Here is a 22,865-nt window from a genome sequence, read left to right as displayed (position 1 = left end):
GAGTTCGCCCCTCCAGGAAGGAACGGAGCCACTGTAGAACAGTACCTCCAAGCCCCATCCCAGAGAGGCAGTACAGAAGGATAGCATGATTGATGGTATCAAAAGCCACTGAGAGGTCTAGAAGAACAAACAGGGACGCACTCCCCCTGTCCAGTTCTCTGCATCAAGGCGATCAAGGCTGTCTCTGTTCCATAGCCAGGACTAAAACCAGATTGAAATGGATCTAGATACTCCATTTCATTCAGAAACCCCCGGAGGCAAATATCTTCAGCTATTAAGAGGATGCAAGACAAATTCTTACAAGGAAGTATATTCTGTATTAATGGAAACATTAGCATGTCTTTTTAATGTTCATGAATTGGTTAGTTTTGGCTAGACACATGTCTCAGAATGACAGCAGGGCTGTTCTATTTTTGATGCTAATTACAGCAATATTTAGAGTAGGTATGTATTCGTAAAAGTCATCACTGGATAGTCATCTTTCTTTCTACATCAAATAGGATTTAATTCTGCAACAGCTTTGATTAAATGACTTTGGGTCTTTAAAAGATTTTTCTGTATGTGCAATTTGATGTTCTTGTTCTTTGGCTATTCTTTACATCTCAAGTACTAAAGGGAAAGTATGATGGTGTCCTCTTTCATCAGCAGTTTGTGTAATAATCAGAAGGTGGAATCTGTCAAACATGACTGTTTTTCAATTTTTATGTTGGAGCTTGGCCAACAATCAGTGTTCTTATATTAATCCACATCCAGGAGCAATAGCTCAATTCCATACTGTATTTCTGCTGTCAGATTGTACAGTTGGCCCTCTGTATCCATGGATTCAACCATCCACAGCTTGAAAAATATCCAAATCCCCATCCCGCAAAAGCAAACCTTAATTTTGCCATTTTATATAAGAGAGATCCTTTTACTACTCCAGTGTATATAATGGGATTTGAGCATCCACAGCCTGGGTGTGCCCTGGAACCAAACACCAGTGGATACTAAGGCCCCACTGTATCACAAGGTGTGGCCAAGCAGCTGTCACTCATAATATGAGGAAGAAATAAACTGCCTGATGGTGGACAATTGCTGTCTAGAAGGCTGTTTGAGAATTTGGCTTCTGTGAGCTACTGTTTCTATAAATATGTTTTGACTAACTATTGCCAATTGTGTGTATCACTATAAATTTTATCACTAAACCAGTTTAGGCCAACAGAAGTTCAGCAATAACATGAACTTAATTTATCACATTGACATGTCTTGACTTAGTAATACTCACTCTCTTGCTGCAATCTAAATGAGGGGTGGCAAAGGTCCACATTGAGAATACAAAGAATAGAGTTACAGTAGAATAGACTTAGTTCTGAACGCAGATTCTGCTAATGGTGTGGTGGTGGAATGCATTTATTGTCCCATCAGGAAACTGATTCTAAAACAGTACATGCATTTAGCATTTCTCACCCTTGAATCTTTTATTGATTGGTATATATGATTGGTATTCATAACTTGAATCCTCAAGGCTTTCATCCATTGGATTGGTTTCAAAGACAATCAGCTAGGAGAAAATACTCCAGAAGGGTCAGTCACTACTAGTAGATTCAGTACTCTGGAGAATGCGCATGACTTTGAAAATTGAGGATTTTTACTGTAGGTGTACCTATGCCTCTAATACAAATGCAACTGCAATCACAGCACAACTTCCTGCCAGGTCCTGTTTAAGTCAAGTCTGCCACTTATATATACACCAATGGGTTCTTCATGTATATGTATACATAATAGATGGTCATCTAAGCTACAGTATTCAGCCATCCTGAGATTTGTTATGTCACTAGTTTCCATACCAAATAATGAAAAAACACATGCCTGGAAAAGCAAAAGGATCTTTATTCCTTCCTCCATGGTAGATTTTGGGCCCTTGTACATTCTATTGCAGAACTACTCTGTATTGTATTGTCCATTTATTGACCTTGTTTCTTCAAACTCAACAACAATAATTCAACAATAATCTTAGAACTGCAATAATTATGCCTTTGAGGCTACATGTTTTTTGTCTCAGAAAAATTACCAAGAACTCTTCAAACTTTCCTTTTTAGTTGTTACTGGAGTTTTCTTTGGTATTTTGATTTTGACCATATGCTACCAAGATGTCTATCCAATTGCTGTCCCTGACTCAGATCCAGGAAACAAGAGATTTTATTTTCCTTTGTTTTATATGACAAGTCTAAGTAAGACTTCCAGCTTATTTGTGAAAGGTTTTACATTGCTGTTAATCTAGTTGGAATGTAGATCAAAGCAAAACAGTTTAAAACAGATACTGAATAAATTAGACAAGTCCTTCAAAGGGCCCTCACAGTCAAATTCCAAAAGAAATAGAAAACTAATATTTTTCAGGCTGTTACTTGTAAAAGACATCTCTTTTCTTGGGAATTACTCCTGATTTTTAAATTACTTTGGTTCATGTTACATTAAATTTCAAGTCATCTCTAGACTCAAGCCTCTGCAAGTCTGTTGATACAGTGTGGCATTAGCATCTTGGCACTTTTGAAAGGAGCTGCTACAGCAGTACTACTAAAGTTTTCATTTTCAGACACATCCCACAGACACTTTCTTATTTCCCTACCCGATCCCGCTGTGTCATACACGCATCTCCATTAACCAGTCAATCCATGGGGAGCACACACACATGCATCAATCATGGGCTCGCAAGGAGATCCACACATCCCTGTTTTCCCTTCCCCACCCCCTCCAGAACACATTCAGTCCACAGACAGTCCCAGGATTGCTTCACTCGTAGTCCACTTGGCTTTGCCGCTTCGCTGCATATGCCATCTTACATTTACTGGAGTGCTGGATTGGGGATGGGACAGTTCGTCAACCTGGTGTACGAGTGGCCAAAGCCTCTTGCATCTTTTGCCGGCAATGGGCATATTTTTGCAGGATCTGCCGAATATGCTCCTCCTCTTCACGCTGAAGGATACGAAGGAAATTCTGTAGCTCAGGCATGCTAAAGGCATCCCACTGCAGAAAAGAGCGAAAAGGGAAGCAGTGAGGAGGGTTCTCATTACAGTCAGGAAATTAGTATCAGCCCCAAAATGAGAAGGACAGCCTTAATGGTAATGAGGGACCCATACTTAGGATAAGACAGATAGGTAGGTAGGTGGAGAAAGAAATGGGGGAGAGGCAGAGAAGCTAATTCTATAGCTAGCACATGAACATTTGGCACATGTATTAACACCCAAAGTCCATGAACTGTACTGAAGGAGTTGCCCAGAATTAGCACTTAAAATATCCATAAAAGCTTGGAAATGTATTATTACAGAGTGCCTATGTGTTTTTATTCTATGAGTGTTGGAACTCATAGAATAGAGTGTTGGAACTCATATTCTATGAGTGTTGGAGCATAGAGTGTTGGAACATAGAGTGTTGGAACTCATATTCTATGAGTGTTGGAACTCCAACACTCTATGAGTGTTGGAACATCTCTATGGCCTTTGCAAACTAGGCAATGATCTGAGTTTCTGTTTTGCTACTATGCTCCTGAACAATGGAATTAATCAATAGCACACATGAGAACTGTGTCCATCCCAATGCTTGCCTGGCAAAAAGCGAGATATTATTTATTATTACTGTCATCTGTGTCCTATATTCACTCCACCAGCTGTAATGATAATCCTTGCTGAAAAAAATCCCTGTATCACTCTCAACAAGGTACAACTAGGCTACAGCCCTGAATAGAGAGAAGAGGACCCAAAGACCATCTGGGAGTGAAGGATAGAGATTGGCAGCTGCTGCATATACCATATTCCACCTCTTCCTTCATTCTGGGATTTTTTTAAACACACAGTGAGTTGCCTTTCTGCAGGACTGAGACCCAGCCAGCAGTCTCCGGCAGGTTCCCTGGAATGAAATAGCTCCCTCAAACTGGGGAATATAAGTGGGACTGCTGTGGGGGTCACTGCCAAAGGGGGTCACACCAAATCAGAGTCACTCTTTTGGAAGTGACATGAGGATGAGGGCCCATCCTGCTGTTGCTCTGCAGATAAGAACAAATTACCTGCTTACGGATACTGCCCCGTTGTGATAAATTGCTGGTCATTTTTGAGGGGGGAGGAGAAAGAACAGGCATGACTCTGTTTCTCCTCTTCCCAGCCATCCCGGGCCTTCAGCTGTTTCCGGGGAAGTCATGCCCCCAGAAGTTTGAAGTCCCACCCCAATGTCTTGTCTCCCTGGAAGTCCTGTTCCTGGCAATGAGTGACACTTGGTGCAGGAACACCTTTGAGTTTGGGCACTCCCAACGCCATCAGGCTCAGCCTCGATTAGGAAAAGGGCCCTCCCTCCAGTCCATCTGCCTTGGTCCAGGCCTCAGAGGGAGAGAAGAATGCTGGACCTGATCCCCTCCCCCACCATTCCCTTCTCCTTTTGTGTCGTGTCTTTTAGATTGTAAGTCTGAGGGCAGGGAACCGTCTATTATCCCCTCTGTTGTAAGCTGCCTGGATTCCCAGTGATTGGGCGGCATATAAATAAATCCTATTATTATTATTATTATTATTATTATTATTATTATTAATTTGCCATCACTGCTCTAGACATTGCTTTCTGTACAGGGTGGATGATGGTGATCTGGGAATGGAGGAGCTTTCTACTGTTCCATTGTTGTGGATAGATAATTTCTTGGTTTACAACTGGTCAGGGACTCTGTGGGGATGGGGAACTATTAAGATGATCTGCCCAAGGAGGCTGATGGATCCAGATGGATTTCTGATAGCTCTTGGAAAGTTTCCTGCTGTTGAAACCCTGGCTGATTCCTGGAATGGGAAATGACCAAGGCAGTTGACATTATCACTCCAAAGCATCCCTTTTCATGAAGTGGAGTTAAACCAGCCCCCTAATTTTCTCAGGAGCAATGAAACAAGTAAGATAGTGATTAGAGCAACACTGGCAAAACACTTGGAGCAGGTCTAACTGAAAATAGGCTAAAATCTATCTATTGTGGGACAATAAAGGTAGCAAAAAAGACTTTTTTTGTCTAACACTATTGTATCCTGACAAACCTGCCCAGTGGACCTGCTTTGGGTGGTCTGGGGTCTGTTACAATCTGGACCAAAAAAGGTTGTAGATTAAATCACTTGGATTTGCTCCGACTTGGACACCAGAGTTGATACAGGTTTGGTGGATGTAACCTTGGCCCCTGCTTGTCCAGTATTGATGGGTACATTTCATTTTGCACAGCCCAAGGATGTTGACAGAAACCGTGGAAAGACAAGAACATTTAATGCAGTTTGAATATTGTATTCAAATAATTTGAATGTTATAGTCAAACAAATCAAGGCTCAAATGAGAGTGTGTTGTTGTTGTTTTTAAAAATGGAATGCTTGTAAATATTTTAAGGGATGACAATTCTATTTCTTCTTTTGTTTAATCATTTATTAAAAATGAAGGCATACTGGAAATATTGCATGCTAATAATTCATAAGCTGTGCATATATTATAGAAGCATACAGAAAATAAAATTATAGCTTTCCAAATGTCTTATTTTAATTGTACTCCTTCATTAGATGATGTTGTGAAACAAAAGGTTTTTTAAAATGGAAAGAGTTCACAGAAAAAATTGCAAGAAAATTTCTACTCCACATCATTTTTTTATAAGCCAGCCTTGCATCTGGAGCACGGGCCTTATGGTTCACTACCCACCTCTATTGAATGAGGGTTTTTTAAAAAAAGCAGGACAATTCCTTGATACCAAATAGTTATGGGCTTTGTCTTAGTGCCAGACAAATCAGCAGCTACCCTCAAATAATGTGACACATAGTCTGAGATAAATCTCAATGCCCATACTCACATTGACTTCTCCAGTTTCATTCTCCTTCAGAACAAAGCTCAGTGCCTTTTCACTAGGTCCAGCTAGCAGTCGAAGACGCAGAGGTTGCTCTTCATCAGAAAGTTTGCGGAGATATACTGACAGAAAAGAACATCAGAATCAGAATTAAATAAAGGACCCAGTTCCCTGGAGAGCCCAAAACAAACCTTGTATAACTTTAGGTCAATTCATTCTCTACCAGGAGAGGCTGCTGTAAACACACTGGTTTTCTAGTCCCAGTTTCTTTCAGTAGGGAGTGAAAGAAGAAACTGATGATTAGAAGCAACACTTGTGAAGGAGAATTAACTACTCTTCCTTCCATCTAATTTTAGAGGCAACATAAAATGATGAGACTGACTTCTAATGCACACCTATAATTAACAGTAATGAGACCCGTGTTTTATAGAGCATCACTTTTACGTCTGCAAATTTTTTACAAATGAAGTCAGGACTGTATTTTCAATCACCCTTCAAGAGAAAGTGAACAAACCTGCTCTTCATGATCTCTGGATAGTTTTGCTCAAATATGTAATCATAAGATTATATCATTAATTGCTGAAAACATGAATAAATCAGACTCACATGCTACTGGCTGACAAATGTTACTAGCCTGGATGTTGTTGTTGTTATTATTATTATTATTATTACATTTATTTATATAGCACCATAGGCTTTATAAAGCGCTTTACAAAGTTTACATAAGTATGTTCTCACTTACTTATGTAAACAAACAACACTTTTTCAGTTAATAAAACTTTGCCTTGCTGTCTTGTATGTTACCAGAAAAATGGCTATTTACAAGCCTGAAATAATTTACAATCTTTTTTTCAAGATGTACCTTGGTCATCCTTTTCTGTTCTTTCAAAGAGAGCAAACTTTCGAGGATTGTCAACTACCATGAATTTCTTCAGTAGGGCTTCAATGACCTCGCTGGCACGTGTACGAGAAATTATGTGCAAATGCTTGACTGTGTCCTTGGGTAAGTAGAAAGAGGTGCGGCGCTTTACAGCTTGACTGCGGGAGGAACCCTTCCTGGTGTCCTGGATGGAGGGTGCCTTCTTATTGGCAGGTACTGAGACAGGACGGATCAGCTTTAACTGCACCTTGATGAAGCCAGTGTAAGAACCATCTTTGTTCTGTGGAAGAACAATTAGTCAGTTGGCCAGAAGGGTCAGGGCAATAAAACTAAAAGGTACCAAAACCGGGCTGCAGGTCTGAGAAGCCAAAAAATAAAAGAGAATTTGTAGAAATTTTGGAAAAGGGTCTAAGAGGTGCTGCCTTGGGGAGAGGAAGGTACTCAGTTGGGTTTTTAGACTTGTTAGAATTGAGGAACCACAAAAGTAGGGACAGAACACCATGCATGGAATGGTTACTATATAATATCTTTAAGGATTTAGTAGGGAGAACAGGACAGGCCTTTGAGGCTCAGGTGCGATGTTATTTCGATGTATACCTCTCCTGAAACTTACCAAGCTCATGAACAGGTTGCTGTTGATCTGGCTATTATATTCTTTTATCTTCTGTTCAATCTCAGCCTGAGACAGAATGGGCTTCTCCCAATCAATTTGCTCATCCTGCAAAATATCAGTGATTTTGAATTAGTTTATGCCTAAGCTTCAGAAATCAGAAGCCTTGCATGTGGGCTCACAACTTAGTCCTTTTTAAAATCTTCCATCAATTCCTGGGATGCAGAATAAGAATAAATATGAAATCATCCTCACTTCCTGTGAGAGCACTTTGTATCTTTACAAAAAATTCAGAATGACTATCTTCTTCTGGTATACGCCAATATAGCCTATAAATTACCTTGCCTGCTTACCAACTGTTAGACCCCTTGCCCCTAGTTGAGATCAGTACTCTCATACTTCTTCTAGAAAAAAGCCACTGCATCTTTCGTCTCTGCAAGCTTTACATAGAGGAGAATAGGACTAAATAAGAGAAGAACTGTCTGCCTTTTTTAGAATAAACTTCTGGATAGAGTAACCCCAAAAGCTGGGATGCTGCAGATGGATTCAGCAGTACTTCCCTCTTGCTACTGCCATTATCCTGCAGGAGGAAGATAGCTCATCCACCTTCTTTTCTCCACACTGAAATATATATATATATAAAAATGGGTGGTTTGCTTTCTCCATAGTGAGGCAACACAGTACAAAAGTGTAACATAAGGAGGACTAAGATTCCTCTCCCAGATTCACTGTATTTTATATGTGATTATGGGAAAGTAAGGATAATATATTACTAATAATAGTTTGACCTATAAGCCAATCAAATATTTCAGAACCCTTTCTATGTATAAATCTATAGGACTGTAAGCTATTGACCACAGTATTGTATGTTTGTGGGTTGGGGAAGTATTTTTGGTGTATATGTGTATAGTCCTCCTTCCAGAAAAGGAAGGCATTTCATTTTGTTGTTCAGTTCTCCTAATAAAGATTTTCAGGTACCCCAGCTCAATTTCTCCAACCCTGGTACATTATAACAAAAATCTAAAGGTGGATATATACCTTTGATATACATGAAATTCAAACTCTCATCTGTCTATGTAAACTTCAAAAGCTGTTTATAAACTATCTGCACAGAAAATGCAACTTGCAGATCTGTCAGAAAACTGATTTGAAGTCAAAAGAGCATGTGCCTTCCCCTCCTCCTAGTCTTGTACCAAATTTCCAAACACCTTTTTGGATCTGGGAGGATTTCAGGGACAGTTTGGCCCGATTTAGACGGGCCTAAAGTGCGCCCTCGTCACGTGCTAGGGGCTGGCTGAGGGCGCACCGCCCATACGTGCCTCACCCCAGCATGTGACGAGGGCGTCAAAATGGTGGCGCCCTGTACATACGGGCGCCGCCATTTTGACGTGACAGGTGCCTAGCGTCCACACGTCCTGGTGTCATTGTGACATAACAAATGCGCCATTGGCACACTGCGGTGTCACAATGGCACCGCAGAAAGAACCCGCTTTTTGTGGGATCTTTTTGCTGTGCGAGGGAGCCGCGTGGTTTGTCCGCTACAGCTCCCTTGCGCAGCAAAACAAGGCACAGATAGACTGCCTGATTTGGGAGGTCTGTATCCCGCCTTTGAGTGTGTTGTAGCAAACATACTGGAAGGCTAACTCTGAGAAACTAGGTATATTTGCAGAATATATTTGCATTCCCTACTCTGGATGATCATATTAATTACATAAATATACTGTTATGCTCCGGGCAGAACAGTATGAACCACCAAGACTTAACGAGAAATAACAGAATGATACAGCACCAGACTTAACATAAATACCAATGTCGTGCCAAGAGAAACTACAAGACTGAAGTAAAGTCCTTATTCTAGATTTCATTCTAGTCCTCTTCTTTATCTCCTCTGGTAAGTCCACTGTACCAACCTGCAGTTCTTCAACAGCTTCTTGTTTTCCATTCTCAACTGCTAACAGGTAACAAAATATTTGCATATAAGCATCACATATGGGTGTGACAAGAGAAACTGAAATATTCAATACACCTTAGGTTGGAGTTACACCAACCAAGCTGCAAGATATATTTATATTTCATCTGCATGTATGCAGCATGCAACCGGCACTTAGGTTCCCAGAAGCTGTAAAATAGGTATTCAGCACTGTATAAGATACTCACAATGATATAAAGTGACTTGTTTGTACAGAATTGTGCATAAATCTACTTGCTATTTTAATTACTTAATTATCTTAATTCATCATTTTCCATCTAATGACTCAAAGGGATAAATTATACAGGAACACCCTCTGTGGACTCCAAGATTCTCAAACTCATCTGCTCCAATGTACTGTTAGAAACAGCAGGTTGTTGCAACATCAAAGAGCCCTGGTGGCACAATGGTTAAATGCCTGTACTGCAGCCACTCACTCACAAACCATAAGGTTGCAAGTTCAATACTAGCCAAGGGCTCAGGGTCCACTCAGCCTGATCTCCTTCCAAGATTTCTAAAATGAGTACCTAGCTTGTTGGAGGGCAAATAGCTTACAGTTGTAAAACGCTTAGAGACTACTTAGGTGGTATGAAACAGTATATAAATGAAGCTGCTTTTGCTATTGCTTCGTGTGTGTGTGTGTATTAGCATCTTATTGAGCTAAGTTTTAAACAGAACATGTATAAGAAATGAAAAATGGGGAAATCACCAAAGAGAAATTCAAACAAATAACAAGCATGTGTTGGGGCAAAGGAAGAAAAGCTAAAGCACAGAATGAACTCAGGCTTGCAAGAGATGTTAAGAAAAGTAAAAAGGGATTATTTTTTTGTATGTCTGCAGCAAAAGGAAGAAGAAGGAAAAGGTAGGGCCAATGTGTGGAGAAGATGGCAAAATGCTAACAGAAGACAGAGAAAAGGCAGAATTACTCAACACCTTCTTTGCCTCAGTCTTCTCAGAAAAGGCAAAGGGTGCTCAACCTGAGGATAATGGAGCAGAGGACAGAATAGGGGAATTTCAGCACAGAATAAGTAAGAGGGTAGTATAGAAATACTGGGTTAATCTAAATGAATCTAAGTCTCCAGGACCAGATGAACTACATCCAAGGGTATTAAAAGAGCTGGCAAATGTAATATCAGAACCATTATCAATAATCTTTGAAAACTCCTACAAAACAGGAGAGATCCCAGCAGACTGGCGGAGGGCAAACGTTGTCCTCATCTTCAAAAAGGGGAAAAAAGAGGATCCCAACAATTATCGTCCAGTTAGTCTGACATCAATACCAGGAAAGATTCTGGAGCAGATCATTAAACAGAAAGTCTGTGAACATCTAGAAGGCAATGCCATAATCACAAAAAGTCAACATGGGTTTCAGAGAAACAAGTCATGCCAGACAAATCTAATCTCTTTCTTTGATACAATTACCAGCTTGATAGATGAAGGGAATGCTGTGGATATAGTATATCTTGATTTCAGTAAGGCCTTTGACAAGGTTCCCCATGGCATTTTTGCAAACAAGCTAGTAAAATGTGGGCTAGACAAGGTAACTGTTACATGGATTTGTAATTGGTTGACCAGCTGAACCCAAAGGGTGCTCAACAATGGCTCCTTTTCATCCTGGAGAAAAGTGACCAGTGGGGTCCCACAGGGTTCTGTCCTGGGCCCAGTGCTATTCAACATCTTTATCAATGACCTGGATGACAGAATTGGGAGCATACTTATCAAATTTGCAGATGACACCAAATTAGGAGGAGTAGCTAATATCCCAGAGGACAGAATCAAAATTCAAAAGGAACTGAATAGACTAGAAATCTGGGCCAAAGCTAACAGGATGATATTCATCACGGAAAAATGAAATGCAGAGATATAGGATGGAGGGACACCTGGCTGAATGAGACTACGTATGAAAGGAATCTGGGAATCCAAGTAGACCACAAGTTGAACATGAGTCAACAGTGTGATGCGGCAGCTAAAAAGGCCAATAAGATTTTAGGCTGCATCAATAGAAGTATAGTGTCTAGATCAAGAGAAGTAACAGTGTCACTCTATTCTGCTTTGGTCAGGCCCCACTTGGAATACTTTGTCCAGTTCTGGGCACAATTCAAAAAGGATGTTGAGAAACTGGAGCGTGTCCAAAGGAGGGTGACTAAAATGGTGAAGGGTCCGGAAATCATGCCCTATGAGGAACATCTTAGGGAGCTGGGGATGTTCAGCCTGGAGAAGAGAATCATAAAATCATAGAGTTGGAAGAGACCACAAGGGCCATCCAGTCCAACCCCCCTGCCATGCAGGAAATCCAAATCAAAGCATCCCCGACAGATGGCCATCTAGCCTCTGGTTAAAGACCTCCAAGGAAGGAGACTCCACTACACTCCGGGGGAGTTTGTTCCACTGTTGAACAGCCCTTACTGTCAGGAAGTTCCTCCTAATGTTGAGGTGGAATCTCTTTTCCTGTAACTTGCATCCATTGTTCTGGGTCCTGTTCTCTGGAACAGCAGAAAATAAGCTTGCTCCCTCCTCAATATGACATCCCTTCAAATATTTAAACAGGGCTTCCTAGCAGTAAGGGCTGTCCGACAGTGGAACACACTACACTCCCTTGGAGTGTAGTGGAGTCCCCCTCCTTGGAAGTCTTTAAACAGAGGCTGGATGGCCATCTTTCGGGTATGCTTTGATTTGAACCCTGGTCTCCCAGAGTCCTAGTCCAATACACAGACTACTATGCCACACTGGCTCCTGGCTCTCTATTCAGCCTCAAAATCTGAACTGCTCCAAAACACTTGGAAATGGAAGGAAGCCTTTTTATAGATTTATAGGGGTGCAACTGTAAAATCATGTGGTACAGCAAGTCTCCCTTGTGCTTTTTACTTCAGTGTGCAACATGTCATGATTATATCTAAGGTACAGTAGAGAGATTTGATTTAAGGACATGAAGTTATTTCCATGAGTTATTCTGTCACCACAGACAGTGATGGCATTTCAAAAGGCATCGGGGTTATATTAACCAACAATGGTCTGCTTTACAAATAAGTGTAAAAGAAATGTTTAAACCACTTGTTTTTAAAAGGCAGATGTCAGTTAGAAGAGCAGTGCTGAGCACACTTTAAAAAAATTAGATCCTCCCAATAAGAAAGAAATTAACATCCCCTATCCATATGATAACCAGGAATCTATGCTGTAAAGATCACAGTTTAACAGGAACACAGCAGCTTTTCTGAAGTGTAGTCCTCCTCACAGAATTACATGCACCTTCTCACATCTATCATTAAAATCAGTTTCACTTCCACAGCTTCTCAGGCGCAGTTGCTTGCTCCCAGTTGCATCAGCCTCCTTTCCTGTTGACATCACTCTCTTTGGAGGGAGGGGGAGGGAGATTATGGGGAATTCTGAGTGAGATCATCAATCACCAATCAGAATTCTTCAGGGATTACTGGAAACCACTTCCTTTCCCATCCATGAATAACCATACAAGCAAGGGGGAAATGGGAGAGACTGATCTCCACTTCCCCAGGGAAGCCTTTACAAATGAAGCATGCAGATTTAGGAATGAGCAGTCATGTTAAGCAAGCATCTGCAGGAGCTGTACGCTAAGGCAACTGAAACAGAGCTTTGGATTTCTGTCTTATTAAAGCCAGTGTAGTGCGCTTTATTCCAGTGCTACATTCAGATGTGGCAGTTCCTGGTTAAACACCTGTAGTTGCTTTTGGCAACTCAATTTCCCCCCTCCATTTGTCTCACAGGTGGCTGGGAGACAAAACTGTCCTCAGTTCCTCTGAAAAATAGTGGGATTCTAATCATATGGATGAGCTAAATACATGTAGCTGAAGACAAGCCAACTACCATTTGTTACTGAGTATTGATCATATTTGTTTAAGAAGGTTTTTGTTGTTGTTAACTGCCCTTGAGTCGATCTTGATTCACGGCAACCCTATGGATGAGACACCTCCAAGACCCCCTGTCCTCCACTGCTCTGCTTAATTCCTGCAACCCCATAAGACCCATGACCTCCTTAATAGAGTCCATCCAACAACTAGCATGTGGCCTTCCTCTCTTCCTATTTCCATCCACCTTTCCCAGCATTATTATCTTTTCCAATGACTCCTTCCTTCTCATGATGTGTCCAAAGCACCCCAGCCTCAGTTTAGTCATCTTTTTGAATCGGCTTGATCTGGTCTAGGACTCATTTGTTTGTTTTTTTTGGCTGTCCTTGGGATCCTCAGCACTTTTCTCTAGCACCACATCTCAAATTAATGGATTTTCTTCCTTTCTTCTTTCTTATCTGTCTAGCTCTCACATCCATAAATGGTTTGTGCTCAGTCATATATCTTTACATTTTCTTTATATCTTTACACCTTGGAGTGTGGTGGTGTCTTCCTCCTTGGAGGTCTTTAAACAGAGGCTGGATGGCCATCTGTCCAGGTATGCTTTGAGATTTTCTGCATGGCAGGGGGTTGGACTGGATGGCCTTTCTGGTCTCTTCCAATTCTATGATTCTATTATTTTCGAATTTTTTCTTGTTTAATAAGTTTATATGCACCTTCCAAAAGAAATCACAAAAACATCGGTAAAAGAAATTGAGTACAAATTCCAAAATAAACTCTCTCAGCCTCAGAGACTGGAAATAGCAACCCCCCTCTAAAGACACTTGTCAAGAAAACCCTATGATAGCTTTTCCTTAGCATCCCCATAAGTCAAGAATGACTTGGAGGCACACAACAACAACAACAAAGAGCCCTAAGCATCAAATACCAGTGTAGGAACTTGAGTACAAATACCAGTACAAATATTGGTACTAAACATCTGTATCATTTTTGAAGTCTGGGAAGATTAAAAAGCTCTTCACCTTTGCTTCTCACTAAAAAGCTTATTTCTGTTGTGTAAACTGCTATGGTAGTTCTTGGGACCTAAAGGTGGTACAGAAATGAGTGCATAAACAAAATAAAAACTACAGGGACCATCCCAGAAAATGGAGTTCCCCAGAAGTGATACCACAACAGAAAAGGTCCTTTCTTGTTCCAACATGCTTTATCTCATTAGATAAAGAGGAAGGTCTCCAAAGCAGATTGCCAAATTTAATACTACATTTTAGAGCTAGGTGATATTATGTCATCTTTGAAAACACATCTGATTAGATACAATTCAAAAACCTTGGTCAATACCTGTTGGAGAATGACTATCACAGATTCAGACAGCCACATTAAGTTTATTTCATTTATGTTTAAGGGAATGATTTGTTCTTGTTTAAGGGAAGCATACTGTGCCCCCCTCCATCATATGTAATATGAATATTGAGCATCAGTCTGGAAAGATCCAATTTAGCTCTCTTCTTCTGACAGACACAAACACATAAGGAAGCAAAAGAAGCTCCTTTGCTGTTTTACACTAAATGGTACATTCCACAGCTAGAGAGCAGACATTTCTATTGAGGAAGGGTGCTAGGCTTTATTCCACAGCACGAAGAAGGCTGCCTTTTCCCCATCCATGTCTTCTGGAAGAATATATAGCTGCCGTGGCTTTGTTCTTGCATTTTTGGCTGGTCACCAGTTTATCAGCTACAGGTTAATATCTCTGTAGCAGGGAGTTCTATGGAAGAAATATTTTCTTATTATTAACCTGCCATTCATCAGTCTGCAGAAGCTTACAAATCCAATGAGGCCTGTACCATGGCTGGATTGTGAAAAACTGGGCGTGTTGAGGAAAACAGCATTTCCCATGCATAAAGACCTGACCCAGTGAACAAGATGGGAAGTTGCTGTGTCCTGTGGAAAAGAACAAGAGGAAATCCGCAAGGGTGGGACAAGCAAAGGGGGAAAGATGGCTCTGGACAGAAGGGGAAGAGCACATCTCCCTCCTGCTCCCAGGCCAAGCAAGACAGTGTCACAGGCATCCTGTTTACAAAATGAAGAACTGTCTCTAAGATCCAGTCCCCAATTAAAAACAATACAGCACCTACTTTGGAAAGACGCCCATGGCTGGTGGCAATACAGCATTCACAGTCAGTGATAACAATATGGTGTAACAAAACCACACCTTGTCTAAAGTAGTGCTTCTCAGGCCTCCTAATGTGTGGGAGCAACCATTTTTATTTTCTTACGTGCCAGAAACTAACACCATATTTGTGTCCATTGGTTCTAACTGCTCCTTTCTTTCCTGGAAACCCTCCACAAACCAACAGTGATCCACAGACTACCACTTTAGGTAGCAATGGTCCAATGCGAAGAATGTCAGCCTGGACACAGCTTGTGCCAGCAGAGATACCAAGGACAAATCATACCCTGGCAGCCAACACTGCAGACTGCTACAATGTATTCTATATGTCTTTGAAGATCTGCCTTTGAAGATCACTCTGGACCAGCTCCAGGAAGCATATATAATACTGCAAGCCTTGAAAAAACTATAATGGTGACCATTTCTGAGTAACTGGTGCTTACTTTTAAAATGTTATGTAGCTTGAGAAATGAGCATTCAAAGGGCCACTTTGCTCACATGACCCTGATCATGGACTGAGATCAATGTCAAGGGCCCTTCTTTGGGTGCTTTTGGAAGTCAGACAGAAGGCAGGCAAAGAGAGCATATTTTCAGCTGTATGGACAATCTCTGGAGCATTCTCCCCAGGGAGGCTTGATTGGCATCCTTCCTGAGTTTTTTTAGCACCAGAGAAAAGCATTTTAATTTTCCCATGCCTTTTGAAATGATCTCACAACTAGTTTAACTCTATTGCCACGACTGATGCTTTCATGCCTTCCCTGCTTCTGCTGTTAAAAAGAAGGTGTTCACAGAATCACAGAATCGTAGAGTTGGAAGAGACCCCAAGGGCCATCCAGTTTAAACATAATTTTATTTATAAGTTTTTATTGTTTTTAAAGGTAATTGTTAGCAACCTTAAGAGTGGAATATTGAAGGGTTTAATATACCTTTTAAAAAAGCAAGCTGCAGCCTAAAATCTATAGCAGCATTTTTTCTCTCTCAACAGCATCATAGTATTGCAATTATATATAGCCTCAGTTTCCTACCTTACTAATGACTTCAATATCCATGTGATACATTTAAATAAGAATTATATAATTTAAAGCTACCACAGAAACAATAGGCTTACTCTCATGATGTGGTAGAGTAAATCTCAAGGCAAGCAGGTTCTTCAAAAGACTTGAACTAATACTAAGGAATAAAATCGATTTTAGAAATACAGTAGTGCCCTGGTGGTGCAGTGATTGAATGCCTGTACTGCAGCAACTCACAGCAATTTGTAAAAGCAACTTGGACTTTGGATCTGTAGCACCCCAATGTGCTTTATTTTCCCCTTTTGTGCCTAACTTTTTAAAAAACAAGTATTTTGAAAACTCTGCCCCATCACACCCTGGTTTGCTACAGCTACTATCGTCCCTCAGATAACATTCTCTGTCATTTGTTTGCTTCTGTTTAAGACAAAAGCCCTTACCAAACATATGCTTTTGACAGACGATAATTCATGAGTTTGACTGTAGCATGTGTTAAAGCAGCTGAATAGCTTACTTTATGAAAGGAGATGAACAACACAATCTTTATGATCAGATTGAGCTCAGGAGTACTCCCCACATCATCTCACCCCTACAAAAAGAAAGAAATAACCCTATTTGAAATGATTTAGCTAAAAAGTTAACGTGTGCCATGATTACTGGTTAAGTAGTCGGGTTAGCATTCTCTGCCAGTACACAGGGCTATCAGAAACCCTCCTACTCAAAAAAGTTCCATGCTCATTCAGAGCAGAAATGTTAGTTTGGGTAAATATTCAAATCCAGTCTGATATGGGCTCTTAGCTGCTTTGCTCAGGAAAGGCTTGTCTGAGTTTTGTTCCATTTTCTTAGAGTGCTTCTATGGCATATGTGGCTCTTTTGCAAAGAAGGAACACAGAAGATGGCCCACTGCTTAGCACAAGTAGTCAAGTATACATGCAAGCAGAAAGAACAATTAACCAGAGCAAGAACAAAAGCCTAAATCTTTTTTAAAAAGTAATGATTTGCATTGGACAAGTACTTTAAAGATCTGAATTTCTTTAAATCAACAGTTGCTGTCAGAAATGCCAGCAATACACAAACTTTGCAAATTCCAAGGTTCTGTCATTTTGACAACAATGTTGGAGAAAGAAAAACTGAACTTCATTCCTACTGAAATAAGCAAAAGCATCCATGCAAGAGCCTTGCTAGATCATACCATAGCCCTACCCAGGACTTTTATTTCCTACATGGGCCAAACGGATTCCTCTGAGAAAGCCATGAGACAGTCATGAGGGCAATAATGCTCACACAATCTCTCTCCCTAATTTTTCTTCCTCATTTCTCCCCAGAAACCAACAGTGTCCTCCATGCTAGTCGAGACCCATAAACATGATTCATTGACTAGAAAGGCTGGGACGCAAACCTGGAACAAACCTGTACTATTTTCATGACTGTGTACCACAAAATAGGACTAATACTAGCCTGAAAGACACCATCGCAGCCACCAACACCTACTACTATATATTTATTAATAACCTAATATTAATTATTAATTATTAATATTTATTAATAAGCAGCCTGGAGAAAGTCAGGATATAAATAAATAATAAATTTCAGACCTGAACCATTTGATGAGGAGTACGTACTAGATACAGGTGCCATTTTCACCTTCTACTGTAGTTTTAGATGGCTGCTAAATCTGGACATTAACAGATGTGATTCCACTACCAATTCCCTCCTTTCCATTTTTCCTTCTTCCTGACCTTCTCTTATCAGATGCAATAAAACACATTACAACCCTACTCTCTCATCTTTAATCACTGATGATTCATATCCTTCTCCTCTATTTCTCCAAAAATATGACTTCCTAAAGGGCCTGATTGATCTACATCATCCTCGAGTCATACGCTTCTGGTCTCAAGAACAAGAACCCTTTCAGCTGTTGATTTCATTCCTGTCATCCCAATATATCTAAACCAAGATGTACTCTAAACCAAGATGGCATTCCAGGGGGGGGAAACATATTTTAAACTCTGTCAGCATGGTGCAGTGGTTTGAGCGCTGGACTAGGACTAAGGAGACCAGGATTCGAATCCCAGTTTGGCCATGGAAACCCACTGGGTGACCTTGGACAAATCACATTCCCTCAGCCTCAGAGGATGGCAATGGCAACCCCCCCCCCCAAGAAACTTGCAAAAAAACCAAAACAAAACACCCCATGATAAGGTTACCATAAGTTGGAAACAACTTGAAGGCATAGAACAACAACAATTCTCTAGCAAAGGTTTCAACCAGTTGTTATTATTATTCAGACAAGTCCAGACTGCCTTGGCTGCATCTTGTACCTGCATGTTTACACCTACATTTGCTTTGACTCCTCAGGCAAGTTCAGCTATTCCTGATCACACAGTAATAATAACAACCAGTCTCTTTTCTTCTCTGGCAAATTGACATCTAGTAGCACAGGGTGGGCGCTCAAATGTTTGAAGAAATTGCCTTTTTTGCAACAGTCCTCCAACCCAGCCAACAGCCATCATTCTTAATATGGCGCCATTCCGAATTTTCATAGCATCTTTATAGGAATTTTTAGCAAAACACTCCACACATTGCTTAGGGAGCTACATGAATAATCAGAGACTGGACTAACAACTCCCATAGTGAGTTTCAACATCACAAAGTCACACCTTGTCTTTATACACAAAATGGCAAGCCTCAAGCATCTATAATAGCCAAGAAATAGAATCCATAGTCAGGCAATCACTTGCTTAAGATCAACCTGGAATATTTAGCCCTCATGCCATCCCCTCTTTATGGGATAAGTGAAGTGCTAAACTTCAGCACGTGTGCAAGTGAGGCAAAACCCCAAAACTCTGAAATTGAGTTGCCTGGGTCCCAATGTCAGATAACGTGCAGAGTTTAATGTTATAGTCAATCTACAGGAATATTCACCACCTCACATCACCCATCAAAATGATGCCAGATACCTAATAGCACTGAGAACCTCTATGACAACCACTTTCTGCTAAAATAAAGAGCCGAATTGTAGCAGGGAGAGAAAATAAAACAACAGACTGAGAAAGAATAGGTATGTCGAGTATATTCCTGTGTTTGGCCTTGTTTATTATTTGACCTGGAATACATATTTTCAGGAGAGCTTTATATCCATTTCACTGAGACAAAGATGCTTAGTTTTCACTGCAGTGCAAATCATGACCCTGAGTTAATCCGAATGCCACAAAACCAGTTCTGCGAACTCCCTAATAATACATTCCTGATCAACCAGGGACTGGGATGAGGACCAAGTTTTTACCTCACAGGTGGATGCATTCTAGGCAATTTCAAGTCCATGTACCCTTCCTTTAAGCACTAACTAACCAAGCCTCTTCTCTAGCATGAAGTAAACTAAAGTAAAAGTGAAGTTTTAATATGTGTTAGCACGTATTAACAACTGTCCATTTCCAATCATCTTTACAGTTTTGCAAAAGGAAGTCTGAGGTACCAAGAGGTGATGTGATCATATTATGTTCAAAGTCCAAATCAGTGGCGGTCAGAAATAAAATTCTGGGTCTGAAGCATTATCTTCATGCCTCTTTCCTATCAGATGTAATCAAGGCCAGCCTTCATATCCTGTTCGTGTATCATCCCCAAATAGCTTTATCTCCAAAGAGATAAAAGGCACTGGCAGGACAAGGTGGCAGCAAATCAAGGATTCTCTTGTTGGGATCCAAATCTAATTCTTGAGTTGCTATGTTTGGAGAAATGTGTGACGTTATACCACATATCTTGAACCAAACACTTAGAAAAACAGGAAAGTCACTCTCTGGAAATTAAGGCAAGTGGAGAAATAACTTTGGGGACTTTCACTTGGTAGCCACACACATCAAGATTACCTTCATCTCAACTGAGGCTCACCCCACATTAACTCAAAGCAAGGGAACATTTTACAACCAACTGACTATGCAGATCTTCCCGCCCACATACACAACAGAATTTTGTTCATTTAAAACCAACATGGATGATAGTTATGTCAGCTGCTTTGTCATCACACTGGAGCATCATGTAGTAAATCCCATCTTATCCTCAAATGACCATTCATTCATTCATTCCTCTCAAATGAAGCTTGCCAAGCTGCCACAGTGGCTTAAGATCTTCCGGCTATAGGCACCCTTCCCTATTAAGAATAATCCCACACCTGTTGTTTCTGTTAGGTCTACTCGCCAAGTGTATCTCCTACTAGTGTTGCTGGGTGATGGCTTATTAAGAGACAGAACAATTTTACTAGCATGTACAGGCAACTGCTCCCTTCTGAGTTTACTGCCATATACATGTGGATGTGCAAACAATACTAAGAAAAATTATATACTGTATGTGACATTCATCCAGAAGACTCACAGAGTTGGAAGAGACCATCAGGGCCCTACAGTCCAACCTCCTGCCATGCAGGAGCTCACAATTAAAATGCCAGCCTCTATTTAAAAACCTCCAAGGGAGGAGACTCCACCACTTTCTGAGGCAGCAAATTCCACTGTTGAACACAGTCAGGAGATTCCTATTAATATTAACCTGCATTTGCTTTTTAATTCATGCCACCCCTCCCTAGGCAGCCTAAAGCAAAACTACTGCTCTCTCAGTGAAGTTGTGCTGACAGCAATATGTGAAACTCTCCCAAATCTGCTTTCTAACCCTCCCTTTCCAAAAGGAACTGGATATCCCAATTTGGACCATTCCCATTCACACGCTCAAAAAGACTACACTGTTTTGTTTATTGTTGCCTGATGTTTTGACATTTTTATGTAATGTTTTAAGCTTAGTAACCTCCATCAAACTGCTACTGCATGTGAGCCCCTATCTCCAAAATATGGAGTCCTCTTACTAAATCTTTAGTAGCCCCCCTCTCCAAACAACAACAACAACAACAACAACACAAGCAGACAACCCAAACTGACCATTTCTAAATCAGCTTTATAAAAAGTTACGGAAAGTATCTTTCCCGTCTTACCAGTCTTGCTGATTTCATCTAAGTTTTGTTCTCACCCTCTTTAGTGGGTCCTATACTGGTTTTATTATCTCTTGATCCTTTAGGATTTAGAGTTTAGCTGCTTGTGTGCATTGGGCTGCCCTTACAAAAGATCCCAGCCAGGGACAGAAAGAGACAGCAAATAAATAAATATGATGATGCGTTTTAACTTTTGTATGGTTTTTTTATCTTAATTTTATACTGTTTTAACTGGGTTACTTTGTGGTTTCTGAAAATTATTTCTAAAGTGTTTCTATCTTGTGATTCCCCTTGGGTCCCATTAATAAAATGGAATAAATAAATAAATGCCAGTTTTGGTTTTTGCACATCTTGGAATCGCCAGCCCTTCATGAGAGCTTCATTTCCACCAGCCTTGTCTCCTGGAGAAGCTGAGACACAGAAAAAAGAGAGAGAGAGAGAGAGCAAGACCTGGCTGGTGTGAAATGAAAGTGCTTAATTGCCACTTGGCAGTCAACTAAGCGCCTGAGGAGCTACAAAGGCTATCCTCACACCTCTGGCAACCCAAATGGGGAAGGGTTTGGGAGCCATGCCTTGTGAGGAGAGAATTAGGGAGCTGGGGATGTTCAGCCTGGAGAAGAGAAGGCTGAGAGGTGATAGGATAGCCCTGTTTAAATACTTGAAAGGAAGTCATATTGAGGAGGGAGCAAGCTTGTTTTCTGCTGCTCCAGAGACTAGGACCCGGAGCAATGGATGCAAGCTCCAGGGAAAGACATTCCAGGTCAACCTGAGAGTAAGGGCTGTTCGACAGTGGAACCCACTCCTTCCTCGGAGTGAGGTGGAGTCTCCCTCCTCGGAGGTCTTTAAGCAGAGGCTGGATGGCCACCTGTCCCAGGGGGTGCTTTGATAGAGAGCTCCTGCATGGCAGAATGGGGTTGGGCTGGGTGGCCCTTGTGCTCCCTCCCAACTCTATGGAGATTTTGGCAGAGTCGGAGGTGTACGAAATGGTGGGCAGGGGGCAGCAAAGCCTGCCCTGTTTGGATTCTAATGGCAGGAGACTGTCAATGGGGAAGCGTTGACAGAGAGTCCCTGGGTGGCAGAAGGGGTGCCCTGGGGGCCTCTCCCAGCCCTACTATGGTCCTGGGATGACCCAGTTCCCAGCCACAGCGTAGCAGCTTCTTCCATGATGGGAAGATTTAGAGGGATGGAGGAAAAGAAGGGGAGGAGGAGAAGAGACCCAGGACTAGGGCTTGGAAACTGGGAAGGGCTTTGCCTCTCTGCCTCTGACCTTCTCCTTCTCCTTGTGGGGCTTCCGGGCGAAGGAGGTGCGGGCGGTGAAGTACTGCTCGAGCTCGGAGTCGGAGTCCTCTTGGCTGCAGTAGCCGCTGCTGGTGGTGCTGCTCCAGGTCATCTCGAAGGAGGAAGGAGGCGCGCCCTCCTCCTCCTCCTCGCTCATGCCACAAAAAACACTCTCGCTTGACGACGCCGACCGCGCCCCGAAAGGGACAAAATTCCTCCAACAACGCCGCCGCCTCGGAACGCCGTCTCTCCCGACGGTTCAGCGCTCCCTCCTTCGCCAAGCGCTGCTGCTGCTAGAGTGGCACTAAAGGAGGGGGCGGAGCTAAGACAGCGCGCGGTGTGG

The 22,865-nt window shown here is 41.5% G+C and overlaps 1 protein-coding gene across 2 annotated transcripts; it reads right to left on the bottom strand.

Annotated features, from left to right (window-relative positions):
• Positions 1–1,847: 1,847 nt before the first annotated feature.
• Positions 1,848–22,829, bottom strand: RASSF1 (Ras association domain family member 1). Of its 2 annotated transcripts, none has more exons than XM_042452324.1 (5): positions 22,512–22,829; positions 7,312–7,416; positions 6,681–6,978; positions 5,825–5,940; positions 1,848–3,003 (listed from the first exon to the last, which is right to left on the bottom strand). In XM_042452324.1, the coding sequence occupies exons 1-5, from the start codon at positions 22,677–22,679 to the stop codon at positions 2,857–2,859; spliced, it is 834 nt and encodes a 277-aa protein (XP_042308258.1). In that variant the 5' UTR covers positions 22,680–22,829; the 3' UTR covers positions 1,848–2,856. The 2 variants fall into 2 exon arrangements, with proteins under 2 accessions (XP_042308258.1, XP_042308259.1); XM_042452325.1 differs by lacking the exon at positions 22,512–22,829 and adding an exon at positions 12,524–12,680.
• Between the last annotated feature and the right edge of the window lie 36 nt (positions 22,830–22,865).

The sequence above is a fragment of the Sceloporus undulatus genome, chromosome 2 (assembly GCF_019175285.1).
Source record: "Sceloporus undulatus isolate JIND9_A2432 ecotype Alabama chromosome 2, SceUnd_v1.1, whole genome shotgun sequence".
In the NCBI taxonomy this organism is placed as follows: domain Eukaryota; kingdom Metazoa; phylum Chordata; class Lepidosauria; order Squamata; family Phrynosomatidae; genus Sceloporus; species Sceloporus undulatus.
This window is presented reverse-complemented; position numbering and strand designations above follow the sequence as displayed.

Coding starts and splice junctions, on each gene's coding strand:
- RASSF1 (XM_042452324.1), bottom strand. CDS start 22,679: ATGAGCGAGGAGGAGGAGGAGGGCGCGCCTCCTTCCTCCTTCGAGATG. Junction 7,417..22,511: donor CCCACAAGGAGAAGGAGAAG/GTCAGAGGCAGA, acceptor GATATTTTGCAG/GATGAGCAAATTGATTGGGA. Junction 5,941..6,680: donor AACAGAAAAGGATGACCAAG/GTACATCTTGAA, acceptor CTTTTCTGTCAG/TATATCTCCGCAAACTTTCT.